The 22,983-nt window shown below is 41.4% G+C and overlaps 1 protein-coding gene across 1 annotated transcript; it reads right to left on the bottom strand.

Annotated features, from left to right (window-relative positions):
* Nucleotides 1-202: 202 nt before the first annotated feature.
* On the bottom strand, nt 203-21,913 carry PCF11 (PCF11 cleavage and polyadenylation factor subunit). Its single transcript, XM_032099107.1, has 16 exons — nt 21,448-21,913; nt 16,589-16,714; nt 14,127-14,315; nt 13,551-13,742; nt 11,644-12,752; nt 11,194-11,383; nt 10,468-11,101; nt 8,909-10,386; nt 7,497-7,584; nt 6,649-6,768; nt 6,014-6,122; nt 4,681-4,864; nt 4,124-4,279; nt 2,500-2,592; nt 1,915-1,950; nt 203-1,317 (listed from the first exon to the last, which is right to left on the bottom strand). Exons 1-16 carry the CDS (start codon nt 21,634-21,636, stop codon nt 1,108-1,110), a joined length of 5,103 nt encoding a protein of 1,700 aa, XP_031954998.1. The 5' UTR covers nt 21,637-21,913; the 3' UTR covers nt 203-1,107.
* Between the last annotated feature and the right edge of the window lie 1,070 nt (nt 21,914-22,983).

The following is a 22,983-nucleotide window of genomic DNA, read 5'->3' on the forward strand; positions in this document are numbered from 1 at the left end:
TGCAAGAATAACATGCTAGGATTGTGACATTGCTTTCTGACTATTAGAGCTTCTGTCTTGCTCCCAGCAAGTTAAAAATAGACACAATAACTAGCAGAGTTAGAATAAAACATCAAATGCATACTGAAACACACAACTTTATTTCCAATCCCACAAACATACCAGCCACACAGACCCATTACTGAAAGGAAGAGACTCACACTCAAATATATGCTTAGTTTTATTTATAACATTTAAGAAATATTAACATCTCAGGATATCTGGTTTACCATCTAAGTCCAGTCATAAGCAACAAAAAAGAAAATGTTAACCACGTTTCAAATGAGCATTCTTACATTCACTCCCCCCTGTAACGTAAAGAAAATGCAGCTTTATTAAATTTGTGTTTGACTAATGGAAAAAAAAGTCATTAAAAATGTCTTAACTACCAGGCATCCTGGTTTGTTAATTTTTTTTTGTTGGCACTTGTGTTCACCACAATCAAGCACTCCGGTTGGTTTGTTAAATGTTCCCCTTCTACCCAGAACTGTCTTTTTGTGAGTTTTTTTGAGGATTTTTTATTATTTTGTTGTTGTAATTGGTTTTTTTAACATCTGGATATGTAAGTCTGTTCAAACAACTTTAAAAAGACAAGGAATCTAGGCCTGTCTGAGAAGCTCCTTCCCTTGATAACCCACCTATGGGATAACTGAAGGAAGAGACTTGCTTTCATTTTTCTGAATCTTATTAAGCAAATATTCATTTTAATTAATTTTAAACTGAAAAAGGTACAGAAACACTGTCTTTATTTGATGGTGTGCATAAACATTACACTCCATATATAGCAAAAATATCTTTTATTTATAATTTACATTTCAACAAGTGAAAATTTTACATTTTTACATATACCATTAAATTTTCACGCATCTACAGAACTTTCACACAATGACACCTGAAACTGTGCAGGCAGTAAGAAATTTCAAATACAAAAATGTATTTATTAACCAAACAGCAGTTGAGGCCCTGCCTCAGTTGGACATTTTTATTCATATAAAAAGTATTTGCCTTCCAGAATTAGCACAGCAGCTCTTCTGTAAAAAAAAAAAAAAAAATCATACCGCAGTTTATTTAAACAGACTCCTCAGGTTCTGTTTTGATTTCTGTAGATGCAGGTGTGCTCTCTTCTGCACAGGCTGGAGGCGTGTCCTCAGGTTCTTCTTTGATTTTAGGTGAGTCACAGGACTCTTCTGTTTCTTGTTTAACAATGTCCAACATTATATTTAGTGGATTTTCTGAAGGAGTCTTGCTGGGAGACGGTGTGCAATCGAATGATGATGTCTGCAAAGTCGAAGTCAAGGTAGCATTAGCACACTAAAATAACCATTTTTAGCTTTTTATTCCTTTTGCCCTTTTTCAAAATGCAAACATGTTGATGGTCAGGCACTCAAAATCCAAACTTTCTACTTTGCCAAACTTCTAAGAAAACAAATTTAATTTTTTAAATAGCATTACTTTTTCCCATTTCCTTTGAAAAGGTATCACCAAGCAGTGATGAAATGCTTAATACATTACCATGAACTGTTCCCTGCTCCCTGCCCTCGGAGCAGTTGTAACTCCCAAACCATTAAAAATGTCACACACACCAACACCCATCTACTCTATTGTTACAAATTCCTAAGATTACACATTACTCCACAATAAATCCATCAAACCATGGCTTTGCTTTATGGCACACAAGCTGTCACGGTACATCATAACCAGAACTGCATCTCAGCTAATTCTGTATTATAAACTTGCCATGCCCAAGGCCTCCAAGTCTTAGGCAAGAGAAAAATGGGCAGCACATTCTGAACGCATCTGCTCCCTGCAAAGTCAAGAGACCAAGCAAACAAACTGAAAGCAAAATACTTCAAAAAATATGAAGGATCCACTTACATTTTGGTAATCTTCATAACAAGATGGATGGTAAATCTGAAAAAAAGTTGTTATACATTTAAGTATGTAAAAATAAACTACAGCAGGATCACTGATAATGAACTGAACAGTGTCAATTACACATGATCACACAATTCATCTAGAAAAACTATGACCTGAGCAGGATAAGTAGGGTGTCAAATACACCTGAGACAAGATGTTGTGATGTTTATTTAGGAAACATGATCATACAGAGGGCTGGTAAGTGCTGTGAGTTAGAGAAGCCTGGTGAGTGCTGGGAATTACCTGTGCACAGCTGCATACAGAAATAATTCAACTGATACCTACACCCATACACAGAGTGATCCATTTTTCTTTGAGCACTGCAGTGTAAGGGAGAGCTAGTGAGCCCATAACAATGAGACCAGGATTTCAGGCACTTCCAAAGGCAGAGATATTTATATATTTGGAAGCCAGGAAAACTGCAATAGAAATCCTTCAAGAGAAAAAGAGCACTTGCCAGCTCCCCCTGGTGGTTTTTTTTTTCTGTAATTCTTCAGGAGTTTTACTACGAATCAGTATCACACATAAATAAGATCAGATTACCTTTTCATCTACCCTGATAGCATTCTTCAGGTGCCACTCTTCCTCTTCCTCATCCCAATACTGTTCAAATTGTTCTTGGCAAATTTCGCAGCTCTGAAATGTTATTGTAGTAACAGAGATAAATGTTGTTATTGCAACTTACTGAACACATGAAACTCAAGAACCTAGTAAGAGTCAAATAAGGCTCTTTTAAATTAAGTATGTTAAGCCTAGAACATGATCTTTTCTCCACACTTTAAAAATCACTTTAATAATTAGTAAACCTTAATTAAAAATTGAGTATGGTTTGCAGACAGAGAAAGGATCACCCTTTGGCCCTGAATACTCTTAGTCACTTGAGAAAGCTAAGCTTTGTCCTTTTAGGTAGTTAAGTCTGCAAAGCACCTTGTAACAACGTAATGCTGTCTTACTCTCATGTAAGACAATCCATTACAGCGATTTAACTGATTTTATTTATGGAATTACCTTCATTCTTCCCCCTTAACCTGCAATTTCCAGTCAAAAAAGGCAGAACTTTCAGATGGAGTACTAAAATTTTTAGTAATTCTGTGAAAAATTATCAACTCAGAGACCAAAGCACAAAAGGTACTTTTTAAAATGTAAAAAAGGCCTTTGTGGTTTCATAGCTAGTTTCTTAGAGACTTAGCACGTAAACTAAAGTGTAATTCTAACAACATTTGTTGTACACCAATTCATCTACCAAAATACAGTTCTACTGGTTACTTTCAGATTGTGCTATTTCTTTCTTCTAATGCCTATCTGCTACCAAAAAAGAAATTTTTGTGTTTGAAAGTACCAAAAACCCAGTAAACCCTGTAGTTGTTTGAATGACAAATAACCATCAAAGGACAGATCGCTTACTCTACTTACTCTATGTAAACATTCAGCAAATTAAGACACTTTGCCTATTTCAGTTTTGCTAAAACCACAGAATGCCAATGGGCGTAGACTTTTAACTACAGGTGGTTTGTACTATTCTCTGCCCCGAGAAGCAACCACTACATACACAAATCACCTATGGAGGGGCTGCACAAAGGCCCAAGTACAAGATTCCAGTCTACATATAATAACAAGAATACAGTACTGATGCCATGATGATTTTTTGCCTTTTCTTTTATACCCCTGTTATACCTTTTTATAACTTCTGTATTCTTAGTGCTTTTCGCCTACATTCTTGGACTTGTTTGTCAAGCTGAGAGACTAAACATTTTAGAAGCTTCGTAGTTAGGGATCAGTGTGCCCAGACTTCAAGGTCCTCTCCAGAACACATTCTGTAAGCTAAGATAGAACCATCCAGGGGAAGGCTCCTTGGAGAGGGGGGGCTCATTTGAGCCTCTCATTGGGGAATCTTTGATAGATATGCTAATTAGTAAGACCTATAATGTTATACCAGATCTTTTGGGGGTGTGCACCGTGGTGTGCATGGAGGTGCATTCGACCTGGACGTAGTGCACCTAAGGTGCACTAATATATACCAAATAAATACCAAAGTAAAATCCCTTTTCCCCTTCTAACCATGTTTGACTCTTGATTTTAAGACCAAGAAAAGGCCTTTGAGTGACTAGATTCTTGCTATCTGGGCTGATTAAACTAGATTCTTGTTATCTGGCAAGCTGAAACTTACCTCAACCGCTCCAGCTGGTCCAGCTGGGACACTCTGAAACTCCTTCTCTTTCGCAGCTTCCTGTGTCTTCAACACAACCTCTTCGTGAGCTTTTTCAAAGAACTGGCTTTTAGCACGCTCCTCTAGATCTGCTATTTCTTCAAATTCAATCCAGTCCTGAGGAAGAAGTTTTCATTCTCACTCAGACATCCCCAAGTATCGTATTTAATAAATCTTACTTTGTTAAAACTGAAATACTCCTCACATGCAGCATTACACAACAGTGTACTCTCACTTCAGAAACTCTTTTTCCAAAAAGATCGCTATCCTTCAAATTCCATTTTCAGTGGAATGAAAACAGTGCAATAAGCAGCTTTAAACTGTTTATTGTTCATCATACAACTGCCTTTTGTATCCTAACACACATTTGCAGACTACTTGAAGTATCTAAGACGTCATTGTTTATCACAACCAACTCCTGTGATGATGCAAATTTCAGCTGCAATCCTACAGCACATGCAAGAGTAAAACACAGAATCCAGCCTGTAATTTATCAACACAAATACTGCATTACTTACTGTTAAACTGTAGTACCATCTCCTGTGTGTAATTTTTCTGCTAACATCTTTTTCTGTCCGGTTCTGGCGGTAATGCCAATCTAAATGATCTGCATAGACATCTGTCTGTGAAGTAGTGAACCTCATTCCACAGGAGTAACACTGAATTCCAGTGTACAGTCGATTTATAACACTATCATAACGCCTACAAAAAGAGATAAAAAAATATCTTAACACTTCTTTAAAAAGCAACAGTAAGAAGTTTCTCAGCAAGTTGCTCCATTTGCCTACAATAGCAGGGGAAAAGCATGCATTGCTCCAAGTTAAAAGTACACTATATGACTACATTCATCCTGATTTTCATAGCACAATCAACTTAAACATTCAAAAATCAATGGGCTCTTATTAATGATTCATGAGAAATATGTTAGTGTTGTGTCTCATTCCTATTAACTTTTCTCACCTAATAATGCACAAATTGCAATGCCTTCATTTGGCCCAGCTTTACAAGCTACCACCGAAGTCATAAAATTAAATCATAGAACGGTTTGGGTTGCAATGGACTGTAAAGACCATCTAGTTCCAACCCCCCTGCCATGGTTGCTCAGGGCCCCATCCAGTCTGGCACTGAACACTTCCAGGGATGGGGCATCCATAGCTTCTCTGGGCAACCTGTGCTGGTGCCTCATCAACCTCTCAGTAAATTTCTTCCTACTATCTACAATAAATTTGTTCTTTAGCGTAAGGTCATTTGCCTTTATCCCTGTCCTATCACTACATGGCCTTGTGCAAAGTCCCTCTCCAGCCTCTCTTGTAGGCCTCTGGGTACTGGAAGGCTACACTAAAGCCTCCCTGGAGCCCTCCCCTCTCCAGGCTGAACCACCCCAACTCTCTCAGGCTGTCTCCACAGCAGAGGTGCTCCAGCCCTCTCATCATCTTTGTGGCCCCCCCTCTGGACTCACTCCCAACAGGTTCATGTCCTTCTTCTGTTGGGGCCCCAGAGCAGCACTACAGGTGGGGGTCTCACCAGAGCAGAGGGGGATAATCACCTTCCTTGACCTCCTTGTCACTTGGCTTTTGATGCAGCCCAGGCCTGGGCTTCACTCCCTGTCACAACCCCAGTGCTTAAGTAACAACGCGCACCTTTGCATAAAGCTAAGTTTTCCCATGTTAATTTTCTTTTTCCTTTCTCAAGTTCAACAAGGCTGACATCAAACAATGCACTCACTGGTTTAACCTCCTCTGAATCACAAAGTGACAGGTAATCTTTCAAAAGCTTCTAACTGTCTTGGATGAACTATCTAGCTACTGCCTTGTTGTTATTCCTACTGTAAACCCATTCTACTATACATACTGTCTAAGTTCTTCAACTATGAAGTTAGTGAGGTCTGGAACATTCTGATCTTCATTCTGATCATCATCTTCTTCTTCAGCAGTCGGCTGGGCTGATGTTTCATTTGCTTCTAGAAACCATAAAGATATTATTTTACCAAAATTTCAGTACATCATCAGAAAGAAATTATGTGCTCCTGAAAGTTATTTTTTTCAAATATCAGTAATACAATCTGACTACGGTAAAACACAAGTGCACAACAGCTAAGTCAGTCATCCTCTAACACCATTAAAAAGAAGCATAAAAGAAACTAAGCCAGAATTTCAATTGAGGAAAACAGTATTTCACCTCAGTGTTTGGCATCAAAATTCAGTCTTCATAGATACAGAAATATTTCAGAAGATGAAAAGACCCTGATTATAATTAAGAACAAGTTATGAAAGCACAGCACCAAAGACAAAGACTTCTCTGGATAGCTGAACTGTAAATTAAACAAGATACTAAGAATTTACTCAACCACATGCATTAAATTCCTTCCCAAAAATGAAGTTCTGTTTAAAAAAAAAACATACAGGAGTTCACAAAAATTTGTACACTCAGATTTACACTTGAGCTGTGGATAAATTGGATAGTTAGAACATAATGAATCTACATACGTGCTGAAGTGGAATCAGTTTTAGACAATTTGAGGATCCCTGTTTTCAGCAGTTTAGCAAACAATTCATTCACATCAACCTGTCCAAGGTGGTTATCAGGATATGAATGGGGAAGGGCTCCTGGGGAAGAACACAGACATTCAAGGTGACAAAAGGTTAGCATTAGAAATCTACTTCACTTTTATCAGTATATTTCACAACACAGTTTTCCTGTTGCCTCCCATTTCTTTCATTTTTTGTTTCTAATTATTTACCAACTCTCTGCTTTATCTATTGTTTGGCTAATTTTTTCCCTTGCAACAGGGAATCTTCGTAACAAGACTTTCCCTTCCTTCATAATATATTCTGATGTGCTATCTAAGCTGGCTGCCCACACACAGCTCTCTGTTGGATGGTGGTTACTGAAAAGCAGTATTGTCCTGGATTCACACTTACATATTTCACCACAATCAATCTACTTCATCACCTAGTTTAACCTTTTATGTTTTTGAAGTTTTTCATTATTAACCACTCATACACTGGAAATGTTTGCACACCCCAGCAAAGCAAACTAGACCTACAGACTGGCACCTTCCAGAAAAACAGATCAAAATTATCTTTTGGCTTTTTAGCACAACTTTATACCAAAACTCGTGGTTAATGAAAACTAACAAAAGCCTTCAATGTTTGAGAGAAGCTCCTAAAGAGATGAAGGTGCTACAGAAACCACATCTACAGCCACCTCACTGAGGAAGCTTCCTGTAATCCACACAGACCTAGTAAATCAGGACATTAAAAAAAGATCATTTTTGTGGCCACCACCAAACGAACAATCCAAAAGAAATAAAAGGAATTCTATTGTTACAAACCTGCAGGGTTCTGGACAAAACTTCCAGGATTTGGCAAATACTGCTGACCTTGGCCATAAGGTCCTGGTTGAGCAGACATGAGAGAAACCTGTGAAAGTAAACATGTAAGTATTCTTTGTATAACAACATGATTATAAACTTACTTTTCACATTTTATTATTAACTTCTAGTTGTTTATCAGTAATTTCACATATATTAAACTCCTTCCAGGAGTGAACCATGTCAGTTTGATATTGAGAAGGACCACAAATTACTATACGATCTTTCCCCCATTTTCATTTTCCACTAGGAAAATTCAGAATACATCCTTATTTTGCCTAATATTAAAAAACAAACAAACCAACCCCACCACACCACCTTCAACACCTTTCCTTCTACTTAGCAATCACGTTTTCCAAACACAGTACTTCCTTTTAAATTGCTCCTGTTCACCAAAAGAGAGCTCCTCAAGAAATTCAAGGAACCCATAAATGTCTACTAACAAATGCCACAATTAACTCTTATCTAAGAACTGAACCAGCATTCACTACAGACACACATCTTGAAAGCAAGACTTTTCAGCACATCAGCTACAGTAAGCTGTAGGTAGAAAAACAGTCATTTTAACACACTTGTAATAAAAATGTTTGGGGTTTTTTTTCTAACTGGCTGCTTTCTGGATTTAGACACTGTTTAAAGCTTTATCCCATTAGAGGTCTGCAAAACACATTACCTGCTTTTGTACAATCTAATAACTCTTCACATTCAATTTTTATCCCCCAAATGAAAAATACATTTTAAAATCACTAATCATTTTCCCCCCCATTTCAACAGAGCATTTCCAAGAGGCAACAGCAAAGACAACTGAACTGACAAAGCAAGATGGTGCTGAGAGAATTTTAAAAGACAACACCACCTTTGAGCAAGAAAGTTCAACAATAGCCCCATCTTTCTCAATTCTCCCAGGTCATGGGTATCTCTTTAAAATTGGCTTGTCACCACTACTAACAGATGCAAAAAGATAACAATTATTTTGGTCAAGTCTCACTTCACACCTCTTAGAAAAATTAATCATGTATACTTCACTTATTTACATTATCTTTCACGCTTTATATAGAATTCACTTTTGTTGAAATTTAATGAAAATACCAAAGGCTTCCAATTACCTGGTTTTGTGCTCATGTTAAAAATAATGATTTCACAGATGTATTCTGAACTATGAAGTGATTGCTAAGATCCACCATTTTGTCTAGTTCTTAACAAAAAATAGCACTGCATATTCTTAAATTATCTACTGACTTTTTTAGCTTGAAACCAACTCTCAGCCTGCCAACTCTTCAGAAAAACATTCCATTTTTACAGGAAGAAAAACTGCTAATTCTCTGTACAAAAACACTATTGAAAGCAAACTATTTGATGCAATCATCTCTTACCTGATTACTTCCCATTGGCATATTACTGAAATTTCCATACTGAGGACCCTGAAGACCTTTTTCTTCAAAGTAATGTCCAGCTGCTCTCAGTGGGAAGTTCTGTCCTCCTGGGCCAGCTGGCCCATTGAAATTTGGTCCAGGTGAACCATCAAATATATCAGGTCTCTGGAACTGCATTCCATGAGCTGGTCCATTGTAGCCCTGGCCAGGATGTTCAACAAAAGGACCACCTTGTCCATATGGTGACATTTCTAGTCTTGAGGCAGGATGGTTAGCTACATTTTCAAAACGTGCACCCTGAAGGCCAAGGGGCAAGTCAAACCTAGAAGCTGGCTGGTGAGGTCCATCAAATCTTTGAGGTATGGCTGTTTCAAATCTTGCTTGTGCCTGTTGGCCAGGTGCCAACCTTGGACCAGGCTGTCCATGAATTCCATCAAATCTTTGCAGGAGAGACAGCTGTCCAGGCTGACCATCAAATCCAGCTCCATGACAGCCATCAAATCTCGGACCAGCCCGACCGAGAGGACCATCAAATCTAAGTCCACCAGCTCCCTGGTGTACTGGTCCATCAATCAGCCTAGGACCTAGACCTGGCTGACCACGTGGTCCTTCCAATCTCAGCCCACCACCTGATGGTCCGTGTGGCCCCTCAAACCTGAGCCCACCACTTGACGGTCCATGTGGCCCCATGGGCTGACCATGTGGCCCCTCAAATCTGAGGCCACCTCCAGGTTGTCCATGGGGCCCCAATGGCTGTAAATGTGGCCCCTCAAACCTGAGGCCACCCCCTGGTTGACCATGAGGCCCCAAGGGCTGACCATGGGGTCCCTCAAACCTGAGACCACCCCCTGGTTGACCCCGAGGCCCCATAGGTTGACCATGAGGTCCCTCAAACCTGAGACCACCTGAAGGCTGACCATGAGGACCCTCAAACCTGAGACCAACTCCAGGTCCTTCAAATCTAGGACCACCTACAGGCTGCCCTGCAGGCCCCTCAAACCGCAAAGGCCCAAGAGGTCCCTCAAACCGTAGTGGACCTCCTCCACCAACCTGGCCTGGAGGTCCTTCAAACCTCAGGGCCCCTGCCAGCTGCCCTGGTGGCCCATCAAATCTTAGGGCTCCAGCTCCCCCTGCTCCTGCCATTGGTCCATCAAACTGAGATGCACCTGCCCCCACCAAAGGCCCCTCAAATCTCATAGCAGCCTGTCCAGCTGGCCCATCAATTCTGGAACTTGAACCAGCAGCAGGACCATCAACAAAAGGACTTCCTTGTCCATCTACTCCAACCCTTGCAGCAGTCGGTCTAGGTGAGCCATCAAACAGAGGTCTGTCTTCCATCAGTGCGCTTATCCTCTGCTTTGCTTCAATACCTCCAAATCTTGATCCTGGACTTTCTGGAAATGGTGCTTTCTCTGGATCTTCATACCTAGCTCTTTTGAAACGTTCACTGAATGGTGACCTTGGTTCCTCTCGAACACCTAAAAAAACCAGAACAAATCACATAACCACTCACTAATACACTGTCGATTGCTTAAGCGATATAAAGTAAAATCACATACCAGCTTGCCCAAGAAGCTGTCTTTCTTCACGATTATCAAACCTACAGAGTGCATCTCCATCTATTTTCTGGAACTCTGCTGTACTTTTCCCCTGTTGTCTGAGAGCATCCCTAAATTCATCCGATTCTCCCCAGCTGTCGTAAGGATCAGAACCTCTTGCTCCTTTAGTAGCACGCTGGTCTTCAAGTCTTCGTCGACTCTCAAGTGGTGACAGGTTTTCGGCAAAAGGTCTTGTAGTGCCACTTACAGGAGAATGTCTCCTTGATCTTTCTGCAAATGCTTCTTTTCTGTCAAACTGTACCCCACGCTTGGCTTTTGCCTGCTCACATTCTATTCCAGAAAGCAATGCATCAGGTATATGATAATCCAAAATATCCTCGGGATCCAACAGATCAAGCCTTGACAATGAATGCTGAACTTGTGTCCTTTTTAGTTTAGCTTTATGTTCATAATATGTTAATTCTGCATCTGACAGAAGAGGTTTCTTTTTTAAACCACATTTTTCCTCTGTAGGGCTATCCCAGACATTACATCTGTGCTTTCCTTCCTGATACTGGAACAGCTGTCGGATCTGATGAGCTACCATGAGGAACTCATCCTGTGTTATTTCACCAGATGTTAAGCGGTCATTAGCCTGTAACATAAAGTTAAAGTTAGACTTCCAAAAAGAGAAGAAAAAAACCCATACCTGGGACATTTCTACGAAGGCAGATTTATTAGTATTACCTTCTTAAGTAATTCTCTTTTACTTGCAGATGTCAATTCTTTGGGAATCTGTAAATTGGCATCCACACTTAACCGGTGCTGCTGCTTTGGTGCTCGGGGTGATAAAATTCCTTTACTAGCAGGCCAGTTTTCCCGGTGTCTTTGGTGAGGGGATTTAACAAGTGCTTGGTGTTCATCATTCTGCTGTGAGCTGAAAACAAGAATATATGTGCAACACAGATTATTTCGTTACTCAGGACATAATGGTTCCTACTAGAACTGATCATGGCAAAACATCACTATCACCTTAGAATCTAAGTATGCATCATCTCTGTATTTCACTGGTAGAAACAAGTTAAACCTATCAATTTTAACAATCTGAACACTGCCTCCGTAAGTGAACTATACTGAAGCCAAGAGGAGAATTTCCACTGACTTGACACAGAAGTTGTTTAAAAGATAGTAACTTACTTTTTACTTTCTTCCCAACCAGATTTCCACCTCTTGCCTGATTTGGATCCTTGCCAGTTTTCTGCGTTCTCCTTTGGATCTGGAGAAGCTTTTGCAGAATGCTGGGTGGCTGTCTCTTGGGGTCTTTCTTCTTGGGCTTTTTTCAATCTCCTTGGATCACGCACCTCTTGTTTAACATTTCTCTTATTAGAATTTCTTTCATCTCTAGCTGCTTGCGTGCCTTCTTCAACATGAGACTGCTTAGGGCCTATCTGACGTATCTTTCCAATTTTAGGAGTTGATGAAGTAGGAGATAAACTCCGAAGTCTTCTTTTAGGTGATCTCCTCTCTCGTCTTTTTGGAGAATGTGTAGATGGTGATCTTGCCTTAGGAGAGCGTGATCGTGACCGTTTTCTACTACTTGATCTTCCTTGTTTTCCACCCTGTTTTTCTGACTCCTCTGTAGTCGTGTCTTGTTTCTGAACAGCACCGTTAATCACTTTATTTCTGCTCCCCACTGGTCTATGTTCACATGTCTTATGCTCCTCCTTTTCCTTCTTCTCTGTACTTCTCCTCTTTTCTTTGACCTCCTCTTCCTTCCCCTCTGACTTATCTTGAAGATGTCTTTTCAGTCTTGGATCCCGCTTACTGATGTCAGAAACCTTAGTGCTTTCACATTCCTGGCTTTTACTATCTTTAGTATCAGGCAGCTTATTTTTCAAAGGGGATGGCGATTTAGATTTTGCTTTGGACTGTTCAAGTTCTTTCTTCTGGGTTTTTTCACTTGCTTTTGATTTTTCTGACCTTGTTGAGTTCTGTTTTTCAACCTGTGCTGTTTTGTTTGCCTTGGTCTCAGACTGACTGGTTACACTTGCTGAAAATTCTTTCCTATGAGATTGATCCTTAGCATGAGAAGAATGTTGGCCCATCCTATTAAGCCGAGGATCCCTGTTTACTATTTTGATATCATGAAGTGGAGGACTTGGGGATGGTTTGTTTTTTTCAGATTGCACAGCAGTCTGATGAGGTGGCTTTACTGTCATATGAGGTGTGGGAGAAATGTGTTGCTTGGAAGGTGCTGGAACTGAAGCTATACTAGATGATCCGTGCTGAACACTAAGAGATACAGCCTGAAATTGGAAAAAATACAGCATTAATCTGTATGCCACAACTCCTGCCCAGAGGTGCTAATATTCTGTCTCAAAAACAAAATTGTAATAGCCATGTCTTGAAAGTTACGAGCTTCAGCCATTTAAGTGAAATTGACCCATTCATTGCAAATTACAAGCACTAAAATAATGCAGTACCATTACAAAAGATCAAATTCAAATACTATGCAAGATCAGTACATGAAGTCAATATTGTAAAATACGTAACTTTGGCACACGTTCCAATTACAGGGCTAGCTTTCCTATATATTCCACATGGTCTAGGCAACTCAGCTGCCAAGTATCCTATTTTCACAGTTCAAAGATGCTTTATTTTGTATTGTCAACTGCCAACACAGCAAGACTTCCAACTACTGCCGTAAAGCCCAACAGCAGCATCCAAACAAGAAACCGAATTTGTTTACAATCAATCAGGCTCCCTTGCTCCTTAGGAACAAACATATTTGAAATAGCCCAGCTCGCTGTCAGCTGCAAGAGGCGAAAGATGAAGATCACAGTCAGGTATCATTCTGAAGGGAAATTAAAACCAAACCACAAGATGTTTGTTTGGGTTTTTTACCTTTAAGTGTAATATTTAGGGTTTTATGGTAACAAAAACTGTTCAGGAACCCCAGATCACCCTGCATTGCTCTAGTAGTCCTAAAATAGCTACACTTGCCTAACATGAGGAAAAACCAATGTACTGTACTTACCAGTACAGCCAAGTACTCTCCAAAAGAGACACCCAACTATGAAAGTTTTATCAACTATCCTACTCACCAACTGTGCTTTAGTCTGTTCCAGCTCCAGCTCTAGTTTTTTTTGCTGAAGTTCTAACAACTGCTTTTGCTTTGCAAGCAATTGCTGCCTTATCAGTTGCTCCTGTGTCAAATTCTTTTGTATTTCAGGAACAGCTGGAGGAGTAGAGGCACCAGAAGTAACAGCAGAGGTAGGTGCATTGGATTCCTCTGGCTAAAAACAAAATAAAGAAAAGTTACACTTAAAAACCTAATGAAATCAATTAAATCCATCTCCTTTCAATGTTATCATGATCCAGTATGGGGACTTAGTTTGTACAGGAGTTATAAACTGCAATTTTTTTGCCCCACTACGTGTTGCCTGCTTTGACAGGTGTAGGTCATTTAATATAAATTCCTCAATGTTCCAAAACCTAGAATGCAATTTTTAAATAAAAAAACCAAACTCTCAAAATATTCTGAATTTATAAATTTCTCTTACCTGTTTACAAAGGTCAGATACTTCATTCTTAATATTCTAAATTGTCAAAAAGCAGCATACAAACAATGAAAACTACACGTATTACCATCTGTTCTTACAGAAGGCAGAAAAACTTACCGATTTATTTAAAAACTTAGGATTCACATGGATGCTAGAAGTATTCACATTTGGGGGCAGAGGTTTAATTGGCCAGGCAGGATCTAATGAGTTGACTCTGACATCAAGTGCATATAGTTTCTTCAAAGGAAAAATATCATCCCATGTGGAGCGTAATTTAAATAAACTTTTCCTAGTATTTTCATCCACCTAAAACAATAAAACAATTCTATGGCTTGTTAAGTTAATATAGAACAATTTCTTAAACTTTTCTGTAGAACTTAAGATTTCATTTATTTCCTATTTCTATCTTGCCATTTTAACATACTGAACTTGCTACGCAAAATTTATAAGCAGTGCAGACCACACATCTCTCGCAACAGGATCAGTAACAGAAATTCAAATGTGGAATTGTTGTTTCAAGGCCATTTGAAGATTTTATTGTGTATTACCATGCTCTGAGAATTTTCTTTCAACTTTTCCATTAGTAAAATTCTCATTTTACTGGCCCAACTTCTGTGGAAAAAAATACAGTAACAAAAGTATTGAAAGGCAACAGCCTCTGAGACAATACTTTATTCAAGTGTTTGTGCTGGAGTGTAACAATGACAAACAAATCAAGAAAAAACAAACTCTGAACAGAAAAAAACGTGTTTTGCTCAGCTATTTAGTCACTGAAGGATTTTTTCCCAACAGATGCAATAAAAGGAGTACTAGCTAAAATGAAGTCAATTATTATTTCAGTTCAGCTGCAGAATGAGACCCATCTATGTATGAGTCACAGATCAAGCGTACTTGCAAGACCAGAGGCCCATTTTACCCCTTTACAAACAATTGGTTTGGATTATCTCATGGCAGCTAAATTAGAAATTTACAATAAAGTAAAATTTAGTTCATCTCGTAAGATGAGTGGCTCAATTAAACAATAAAAAAAAAAACCATTAGAGTACAAAATCCATGCAGCTGTCCTAATGACAAAATCCCAATTCAATCATTAAATATTGCCCACATAGATGATTTCTGCTGCCATTTTAAAATGTTACAGCTAGACACAGAATATTCCGGAAGGTTTGGAGGTTCTGGTTTTTTAAGAGCAGGAGCTTCAATACAAGTAATTCATACTTAGTAATTAAGGGATGCCTCTGTACAATTTTCTATGAGAGGGTTCACTGAAGTTCACTGCAAAAATGTACAGAAATGACTGAGCAAACAGTTCTGACTTCAAGTGTCTAAAGATACCTTAGTGACCATTTACTGATAAAACCAAATTTGTAACAATGCCTGTGCTGGAATTCTACTCACATCTTTTAACATGACCAACTAAGCTATTAGAAATGACTGCCACTTTACACATTTAGTTAGTACACTAATAGTTCTAGTTAGCTTTGTAGCAAGTTAACATATAAAACTCTGAAGATTAGTTATTACCCAGAGCTTCATTCAGCTGCAACCTTAAATGCAACTCAGTAGAAGAGCACTCACAATTTAACACCAAAAAACCAAGTAAATCTATTTCTCTCTATCTGCTCTATACACAAGAGTTAAGTCTTCTACAGTCATGAGAACAATCTATTCCTTATTTCATCATGCACATCTGAAAACCATATACAAAGTGTACTGGGATTTCAGATCCTCACTGATATGTAATGATAAATATGCAAAAGCTTTATTCGTCTCATTCTTATGAAATGCCACTTTCTTATACAGAAAACAACAGAAGTTAACCCTTCTTTTCTGATCCAACTTAAACCCATTTAAGTCCACCCTTTCAAAACCTGGACTTTGATAAGCTTTTCTCACTGAGGAATATGCCCAATTACTTCACTGGGCTTCAAGATTAAAAGCCAGAATTAAAAGATACAGCAGCAGCTTTCAATGCTGAACAAAATTAAAACACCTATTTATAATATAGTCACTCATTTTAGAGTCCTTCCCCCACACAGTCACAGCATTTTTTTCAGCTGACAGACCACCAAGAGAGAACCAGGTGCCAGTGCTACTCACTCTTGGAGTTTAAGCACTCATTCTGCACAATGTGAATTATGTAAATCAAACAAATCTGACTACAGGAGAGAGAGGCTTTGAGAAATCCACAAGAAACCAACTCTCAGTCTACTCGTGGCATAAGGACTATTAACTATCTTAAAAACAAACCAAGGATTCATAATTAATTGGTCTATACATTACAAGAAGTCCATCCAGCTAAGCCATCAATAATCAAAATACTGTTAGTAAAATCTTGCCTGGACAGGAAAGCTACTGACATTTACACACCAAATTAAGTAATACTTTGCATCTTTCAGCTCACTCACATGCTTGATAGCAGAAGGAATAATCTTCCATAGTATGGATACCAAGATTTATAAAAACCAATCAATTTGTGTAGTTCACCACCCAAGAAAACCCAAACCTGAAAGCACGTACTTATTTTACCAGGAACAAATTTTGCTTAGAATACAGTACTTTTCCGAAAGTGTATATACCTTTTCAAATACACAAATAAATGTTGCAACTAGGTTTTTAGTAAATGCAGTGAGATACTCTCTTCCCACATTCTTGACAATGGAATCCATTAGGTACATAACGGGTAGCTTCTCTGATGCAGGAGCCTGGAGTAATAAGAAGAAACTGAGAAGTTTAGTACAACAAAAACATACTTTAACCTTTTCAAATAAAGGGATTACCAATCCCAGAAATACAGACCTCTCTTTTTGGTTGCCACTATAAATACCGAGGGATTTGGCTTGGGATTTTGTTTATACAAAAACTTAATCTGAAAAATGGACACTCAGTTCAAAGTATAATGCAGTGGGTCTATCAAAAAAAAAAAAAAAAAAAGAAAAAAAGAAAAAAAAAAAAAAGGAACACCTTAGGTTAATTTGTTTGTGTATCAAAGCTTTGGAAAAAGGGGGGGAAAAAAAGAGGAAAAAAGAAGCCCACGAGACAGTATTGCCACTAGTGTACCGAGTGTAACCTTTCCCTTGAGAAAGTAATCTAGCAGGAAACCATCGTCAGCACTTCAAGGAACTTCTAAAAATCGTTTATAATTCAAACTTCCTGGATGCATTTTTCTGGATTTCACAGAACACAAATTAGACTTCTGGCAAATAGCCCAAGTCAGTGAACTTCTGTAGCTATAAATTATATGTTGATTATCACAGTCTTTTGTAAATTACACAGAGATTAGGTTGTAATTATTTCACTGTAATCCAAATGGATAGAGCAAGGAGTCCCACTCTCTTGGCACTTGTAGATGGCGATGGTTCTGATTTCCAGAGTGCATGCAAAAACGCAGTCAGAACAGAGTTCAAAATCCAATCAAAACTCAATCATCTGGTAGACTGGGTAAATGCACAGACAAGCTCAGGAACTGCAACCGCCATTTTCATAGAAGGTTGTCTTCAAACTCTGGATACAGCTTTGCTACAGGAGGCTTGTTTTTTGTTGTTTGGTTTTGGATGGGGTTTTTTTAAATCCTTTTTTCAAAACTCATAGCAAGTTTGTGCTATAAAAGTGTAGTGACCCTGGACTGCTACAACAACTTCCAATTTAGAAAAAAGCAGTACTGGACCAATAAAAGTAATTTTAATGCCTGCCAGTGGCTTTCACAAAGCAGAAGGCACAGCAAAGTTCCAAAAAACATCAGCAAGTACACAGACTTGTTGAAGAGGACATGAAAGACAACACAAGCACTGTGTGTTGACCATGATCCCCTTGGAAGAGCATCCACTTGTAATACTTTAAGCTCCATTCACCATCTGGTAAACTGGGGATAAAAGCAGAATAACTTCACTCACTGCTCATTTTAAAGAGAATAGGCTACTAGGTTAATTAATGACACCTTACTTTGCAGGCCCATTATCCAGACAAGTGTGTGAAGTGCTATTGCTTCACCATTTTAAATTAAATTCCTTCCCCTTTATGGTGGTTCACAGAAGGGCACCCACTCAACAGTATTTTTACATGGGCAATCAGAATGTTTCCTCACCCTTAAATGTGTATTAATTTACCATGACCTGAAACTTATTATTGAAGAGGGCAGAACTCCTTGTTAGTTGGGGGCAGAAAGGTAGAGGGAGGGGTGTCACTGCCTTCAAAGATATGGGGAAAAAGGTAGAAACAGGCAGGTGATGCATTTTGTACACAAAAAGACAAAAAAACCAGCTAAGTTAGCTAAAACTAATTGCAGCACACTAGAAGCCAATCTTACACCGTGACGGAATACTGAACTGTAAACAACCCAATGTGCAAGTGTTAGAAAAAAGCATCGTTTAAGTCCCAAGACATAAAAGACTGTGGACCTGCAGCTATTTAAAATGTCTGTGGAATACTGGCTTCTTCTTTGAAGCAGCCTGCACAATGGCACATTAAAAACACTCCAGTTCTGGGTGCCTTCCTTTATAGAAAAATGACAGCGCACCATTTCTGACTTTTAGTCAGCTGTTAGGGACACAAAGAGCTGTCCCAGAAGTACCTATGCCCAAGAGCTATTCCCCAAGTTATATTCTTCCATTTCACCAACATAGGAAAGTAGCTCACTATACTCAGCTAAGCCGAAGTTTGAGATGCAGGGGAACCATTAGTAGCAGAAGCACTGTAAAAAAGTTTAACTTCATTTTCATCATGCATCAGACTGTTACAGCAATCATACATGGAAACACCATAACCTAGGTAAGGAAGCCTACTTCCAACTATGGAGCACAATTAGCAGCTGAGCAGCATACCCTGCTTCAAATATAAGCTATTCAGGTGTTGCATTTTAAGAAATGTGACTTAAATATGGTTGGAATATTTAAGTCTTCTGTTCTGAAAGTGTTTATTATGTCAAGGTATCTAGCACGTATTTCAATAACCACAAAAGGGAATCCCAGACCGGAATGCATTTTGTTTTCAGGAGGTCTCTGCAATACCCCCAAGCAAGAAAGATGCCCGCACGACACTAATCAAAAGGCAGGGAGGCGCCGCATAATCACCAGAACGCAGAACACTAACTCTGAGCTCATCAGCATAATATTAAAGACTTCTTTACAAAACTCCCACTGTTCCTTCAAATAACGTAGGAAAGCTATTGTTGGAAATGTGTGGCTCTTTTTTATTAGTTTCCTAGAAGATTCAAGTTTAAAATAGTATCTGGCAATTGAACCCCAAGTCACAAACTTGTGAAAAAAATTGTTTAAAAAAAAAAAAAGCAACTTTGTATACAAAATGGGTCTTGGAAACAAATTCTGCACTATACAATGGTAAATAAAAAGACAAATACATATTTCACACTTTTTATTTACAAATTTTATAATACCAGTCACACATTTCAGAACCATTTATTCAATTGTAAAGCAGACCACTCAAGTTTTACACTAAACAAACTGTCTCCAGGCAACACTTTTTAAAAGTGGCTTAGTAAAGGAGATCACTTTCCCAGAAACAACTAAAAACTTGCCTTGAATAAACTACAGTCATAAACAGTAACTAGGCAAAACTAACCATTGATACAGGTTTTAAGACATCTTTTGAAAAAAACCCCACACTTCAGGGCAGGTTCTAAATCACCCAGAAATGAAAAAAAAAAAAATTGACAGCATTGTTATTCATCACAAATCATTTTTTATACATCCACTGCCCTTTAGGAGATATAATGGTGAGAGCTATTAGATTATGAGGTCACCTCCCCAAGGAATGGCAAAACTCAGCCACTGGCAGCATTTAAAACTAGACTGGAAGAGGTCTGTGGCACACTAAAAAGACATCCCTGCATTGATAGAAAGATAGATTAAGCATCTTAAAAGATCGTTCCCACCCCCATCATTAGATAGTACAATTCTCACCATTATAAACCACGATTAAAGCCAAAGGAAAAAAGCCTTTTAACACCTGAGATCAGAGGGAGCAAGGGAAACAACGGGGGAGGGGTGGCTGGCACGAATACGGGGCGGGATGGGGGACTGAAAGAAGAACCCTTTTCTTCTAAAATGCTCGCTAAAAAGGTGCTGCAAACCCCCATGCATGTGCAGTGGCTGACTGATGTCAGCAACTGCCTGGGCTGGGCTCAGAGGGAGCCTCCTCTTTCCCTTTTTATATCATGTGCCTTTCAGACGCCATGTTAGATCCTACAGGCTGCTGCAGTTTCTACAGTCAGGGAGAATTTCTTCTTCCACATCCTCAACCAATAAACTTCTCTAGCCAAAATAAATACGCACACAACGCTAGTGCTACTCGGGGCACAGATCTCCTGAAATCCAAACAGATTATCCCAAACCCACAGAATTTTCTCTAATGAGGCAGAGCAAAACAACCCCCATCACCACCACACACACTTCTCTAACCGAAGGAGATGATCACCTTTCACCCACAAACTTTTTTACGATATAAGGGAGCCCCCACCCCTCAATTAATCTCTCACAGGGTCCGCACTGGGGAAATAGCTTTAACTAATACTTAAAAGTCACTATAATTAGCCTTTCAGAGGCGGACAATTTGCGTTCTAGAAACTTAACCTTATTTTCCTTTTAGACTATCCCCCCAAGAAAACCCCAACTCTCCACGAGATCTCCCCACTCAGGTCCTCTCTAATGACTGCACTGCCCACCTACTGTCGAAATCGCCTAAATCCAAGGGTTTACACACCAGATTCGGACACCGAATCCTGGCTCCGTGTCGGGGGAAAACCCCGTTCCAAGGGCGAGGAAGTGCAGCTGCCCAGTCACTGCCGGGCCGCCATGTTGTGCCTGCTATTTACGCGGGGCTCACAGCGCGAGCCACGCTGCCCTCCTCCCTCAGCTCCTCCTGGGGCGAGTCCCAAACCCTTCCCTACTCCCAACAGGGTGGTCTGGGGGTTGCTCCCCTCCCTCGAGTCCCCTGCTCCCTATGTGGTGGGAGGGTAGAAGTAGCAGCAGCAGCAGCAGCAGCCTGAAGCTTCGCGATGCAAGTAGGAGCCCCCGCCCGCCGCCTCGCCCCGTTGCTCCCTGATCCCAGCTGAGACACGTTTCCCTCCTCCGCCTGTTTCCCCCACGGCGACCCCCAGCCTCCTAGACCCCCGTCCTCCCCCAACTCCGTCCAAATCCTGCTCTTTCTTTTCGCCCCTCGCTACCAACATCCCCCCGCCAGCACTACCACCTAAACCCCCTCGCCGCCCCACCCCACCCGCGCCTCTCTCTCTCTCTCTCTCGCCCATTTCCCGGGCCTCAGGCCCTCTCGTCCCCCGGCTCCGCTGTGTCCCCCTGACCCGCCTCCACCGCTCGGCTCCCCCCGCGCCTCTCCTGCGGGCCCCCAGGCCGCCCTACCCCGCTGCCCCGGCCGGTCCCCCCAGCAGTATAGGTAGGAGTAGTAGTCGGTGGAATATAAAAACCTTGGCGATTTGCGCCTCGATCAGGGAGACGATGTCCTTGGCGAAGGGCACGTTCTCCTCGGCCAGGATGGTCAGCATGTTGATGTGCGGCTTGCTGTTGAACGTCAGGTCCTCCAGCGAAGACTGGTAGTCGCGGCACGCGTCCTCCCGGGCCTCGCTGCTGCCAGCGCTGCTCTCCGGGGCCGACATGCTGCTCCGACCAGGACCCGACCCACCGACCGACAGCCCCCTCCCCGCGATCCCCCGCCGCCGCCGCCGAGCAATGCCGATGCCGCCCCCCCGCCGCTGCCGCTGGGCTCGTCTACCGCATCCTCCACGCTGCGGCTCCCGCTGGCGGCGCTGCCGGTGCCGCCGCTCCTCGGGCCGCCGCCGGCTCAGTCTCCGCGCTCACAAAATGGCGGCGGCGGGCACGGCTCGCGAACCGCTTCCCGCAGCCGTTGCGTCATGTGAAATTGTGCTCGGGAGAGGGGCCGGCGCTTTGGAGAGCCCCTTTTGTCCGCCGGGCGCGCCCTGATTGGCTGGCTCTCCGCCTGCGCGGCTCGCCATTGGCTCGCCCGTCACCACAGCGGCCTGCGATTGGCTGGCACCGCCCTTCCTCCTCGCTGACGGGCTCCTGCGCCCAAGACCCGCTCTCGCACGCGCGTCCCGACTCGCCATTGGCCACATCTCCCGTCCCGCCCGCCGCTCCCTCCCGCCTTCCCGCGCTGCCCCGCGCGCTGATTGGTGCCGGCGCAGCCCCGCCTCGCTCCGGGCCCGCCCCGGCCGCCATTGGCTCGGCCCACACGGCCCCCGCACAGCGGCGGCGGGAGCGGCTGCTCGCCGGGGTCTTGGGTGCTCTGTGCTGAGAGGGAAGCGATTGGGCGGGGAGCAGTGGCTAGAAACAAAACCACAAGAAGTTCCACCTCAACATGAGGAAGAACTTCTACGTTGAGGGTGCCAGGCTGTTCTGGGTGGTTTGTGGATTCTCCCTCTCTGGAGACATTCCAAACCCACCTGGAGGTGTTCCTGTGTCACCTGCTCCAGGTGACCCTGACTTGGTGCGGGGGTTGGAATAGATGGCCTCCAGAGGTCCCTTCCAACCCTAACAATGCCGTGATTCTGTGACTCGTTCGCCTCAGCAAGCACCCTTGCCGTCCCTGTTTCTCTGATGCCATCCTTTTAGCCAGTCACCCCTCACACCAGTGTTTCCAGGTCTACACAGAGCCAGGAGTAAGGGAGAGCGAGAGAGAAAAGTAATAAAACCTGCCCTTCCTTGGTCATGAGATTTGCCCAAAGGTACCTCTTGGAAGTGAATTTGCTTGCAAAGCATTTTCAGGTGTAGCCGTTCCTTTCTTCCCCCCGCACTTCATATCCCTTGGTAACTGGAGAACTGTCAGCGTTTGAAACCAGGCAAGGGGTGAATGCTTCGTTAAAATACACTGCAAAAAACACGTGGGATCGTGTTTAAAGTGCAAATTATATATATATATATATATATATATATATATATACACACATATACATATATTCTGCAAATATAGCAGAAAGATAAATAAG

The sequence above is a fragment of the Corvus moneduloides genome, chromosome 2 (genome assembly GCF_009650955.1).
Source record: "Corvus moneduloides isolate bCorMon1 chromosome 2, bCorMon1.pri, whole genome shotgun sequence".
In the NCBI taxonomy this organism is placed as follows: domain Eukaryota; kingdom Metazoa; phylum Chordata; class Aves; order Passeriformes; family Corvidae; genus Corvus; species Corvus moneduloides.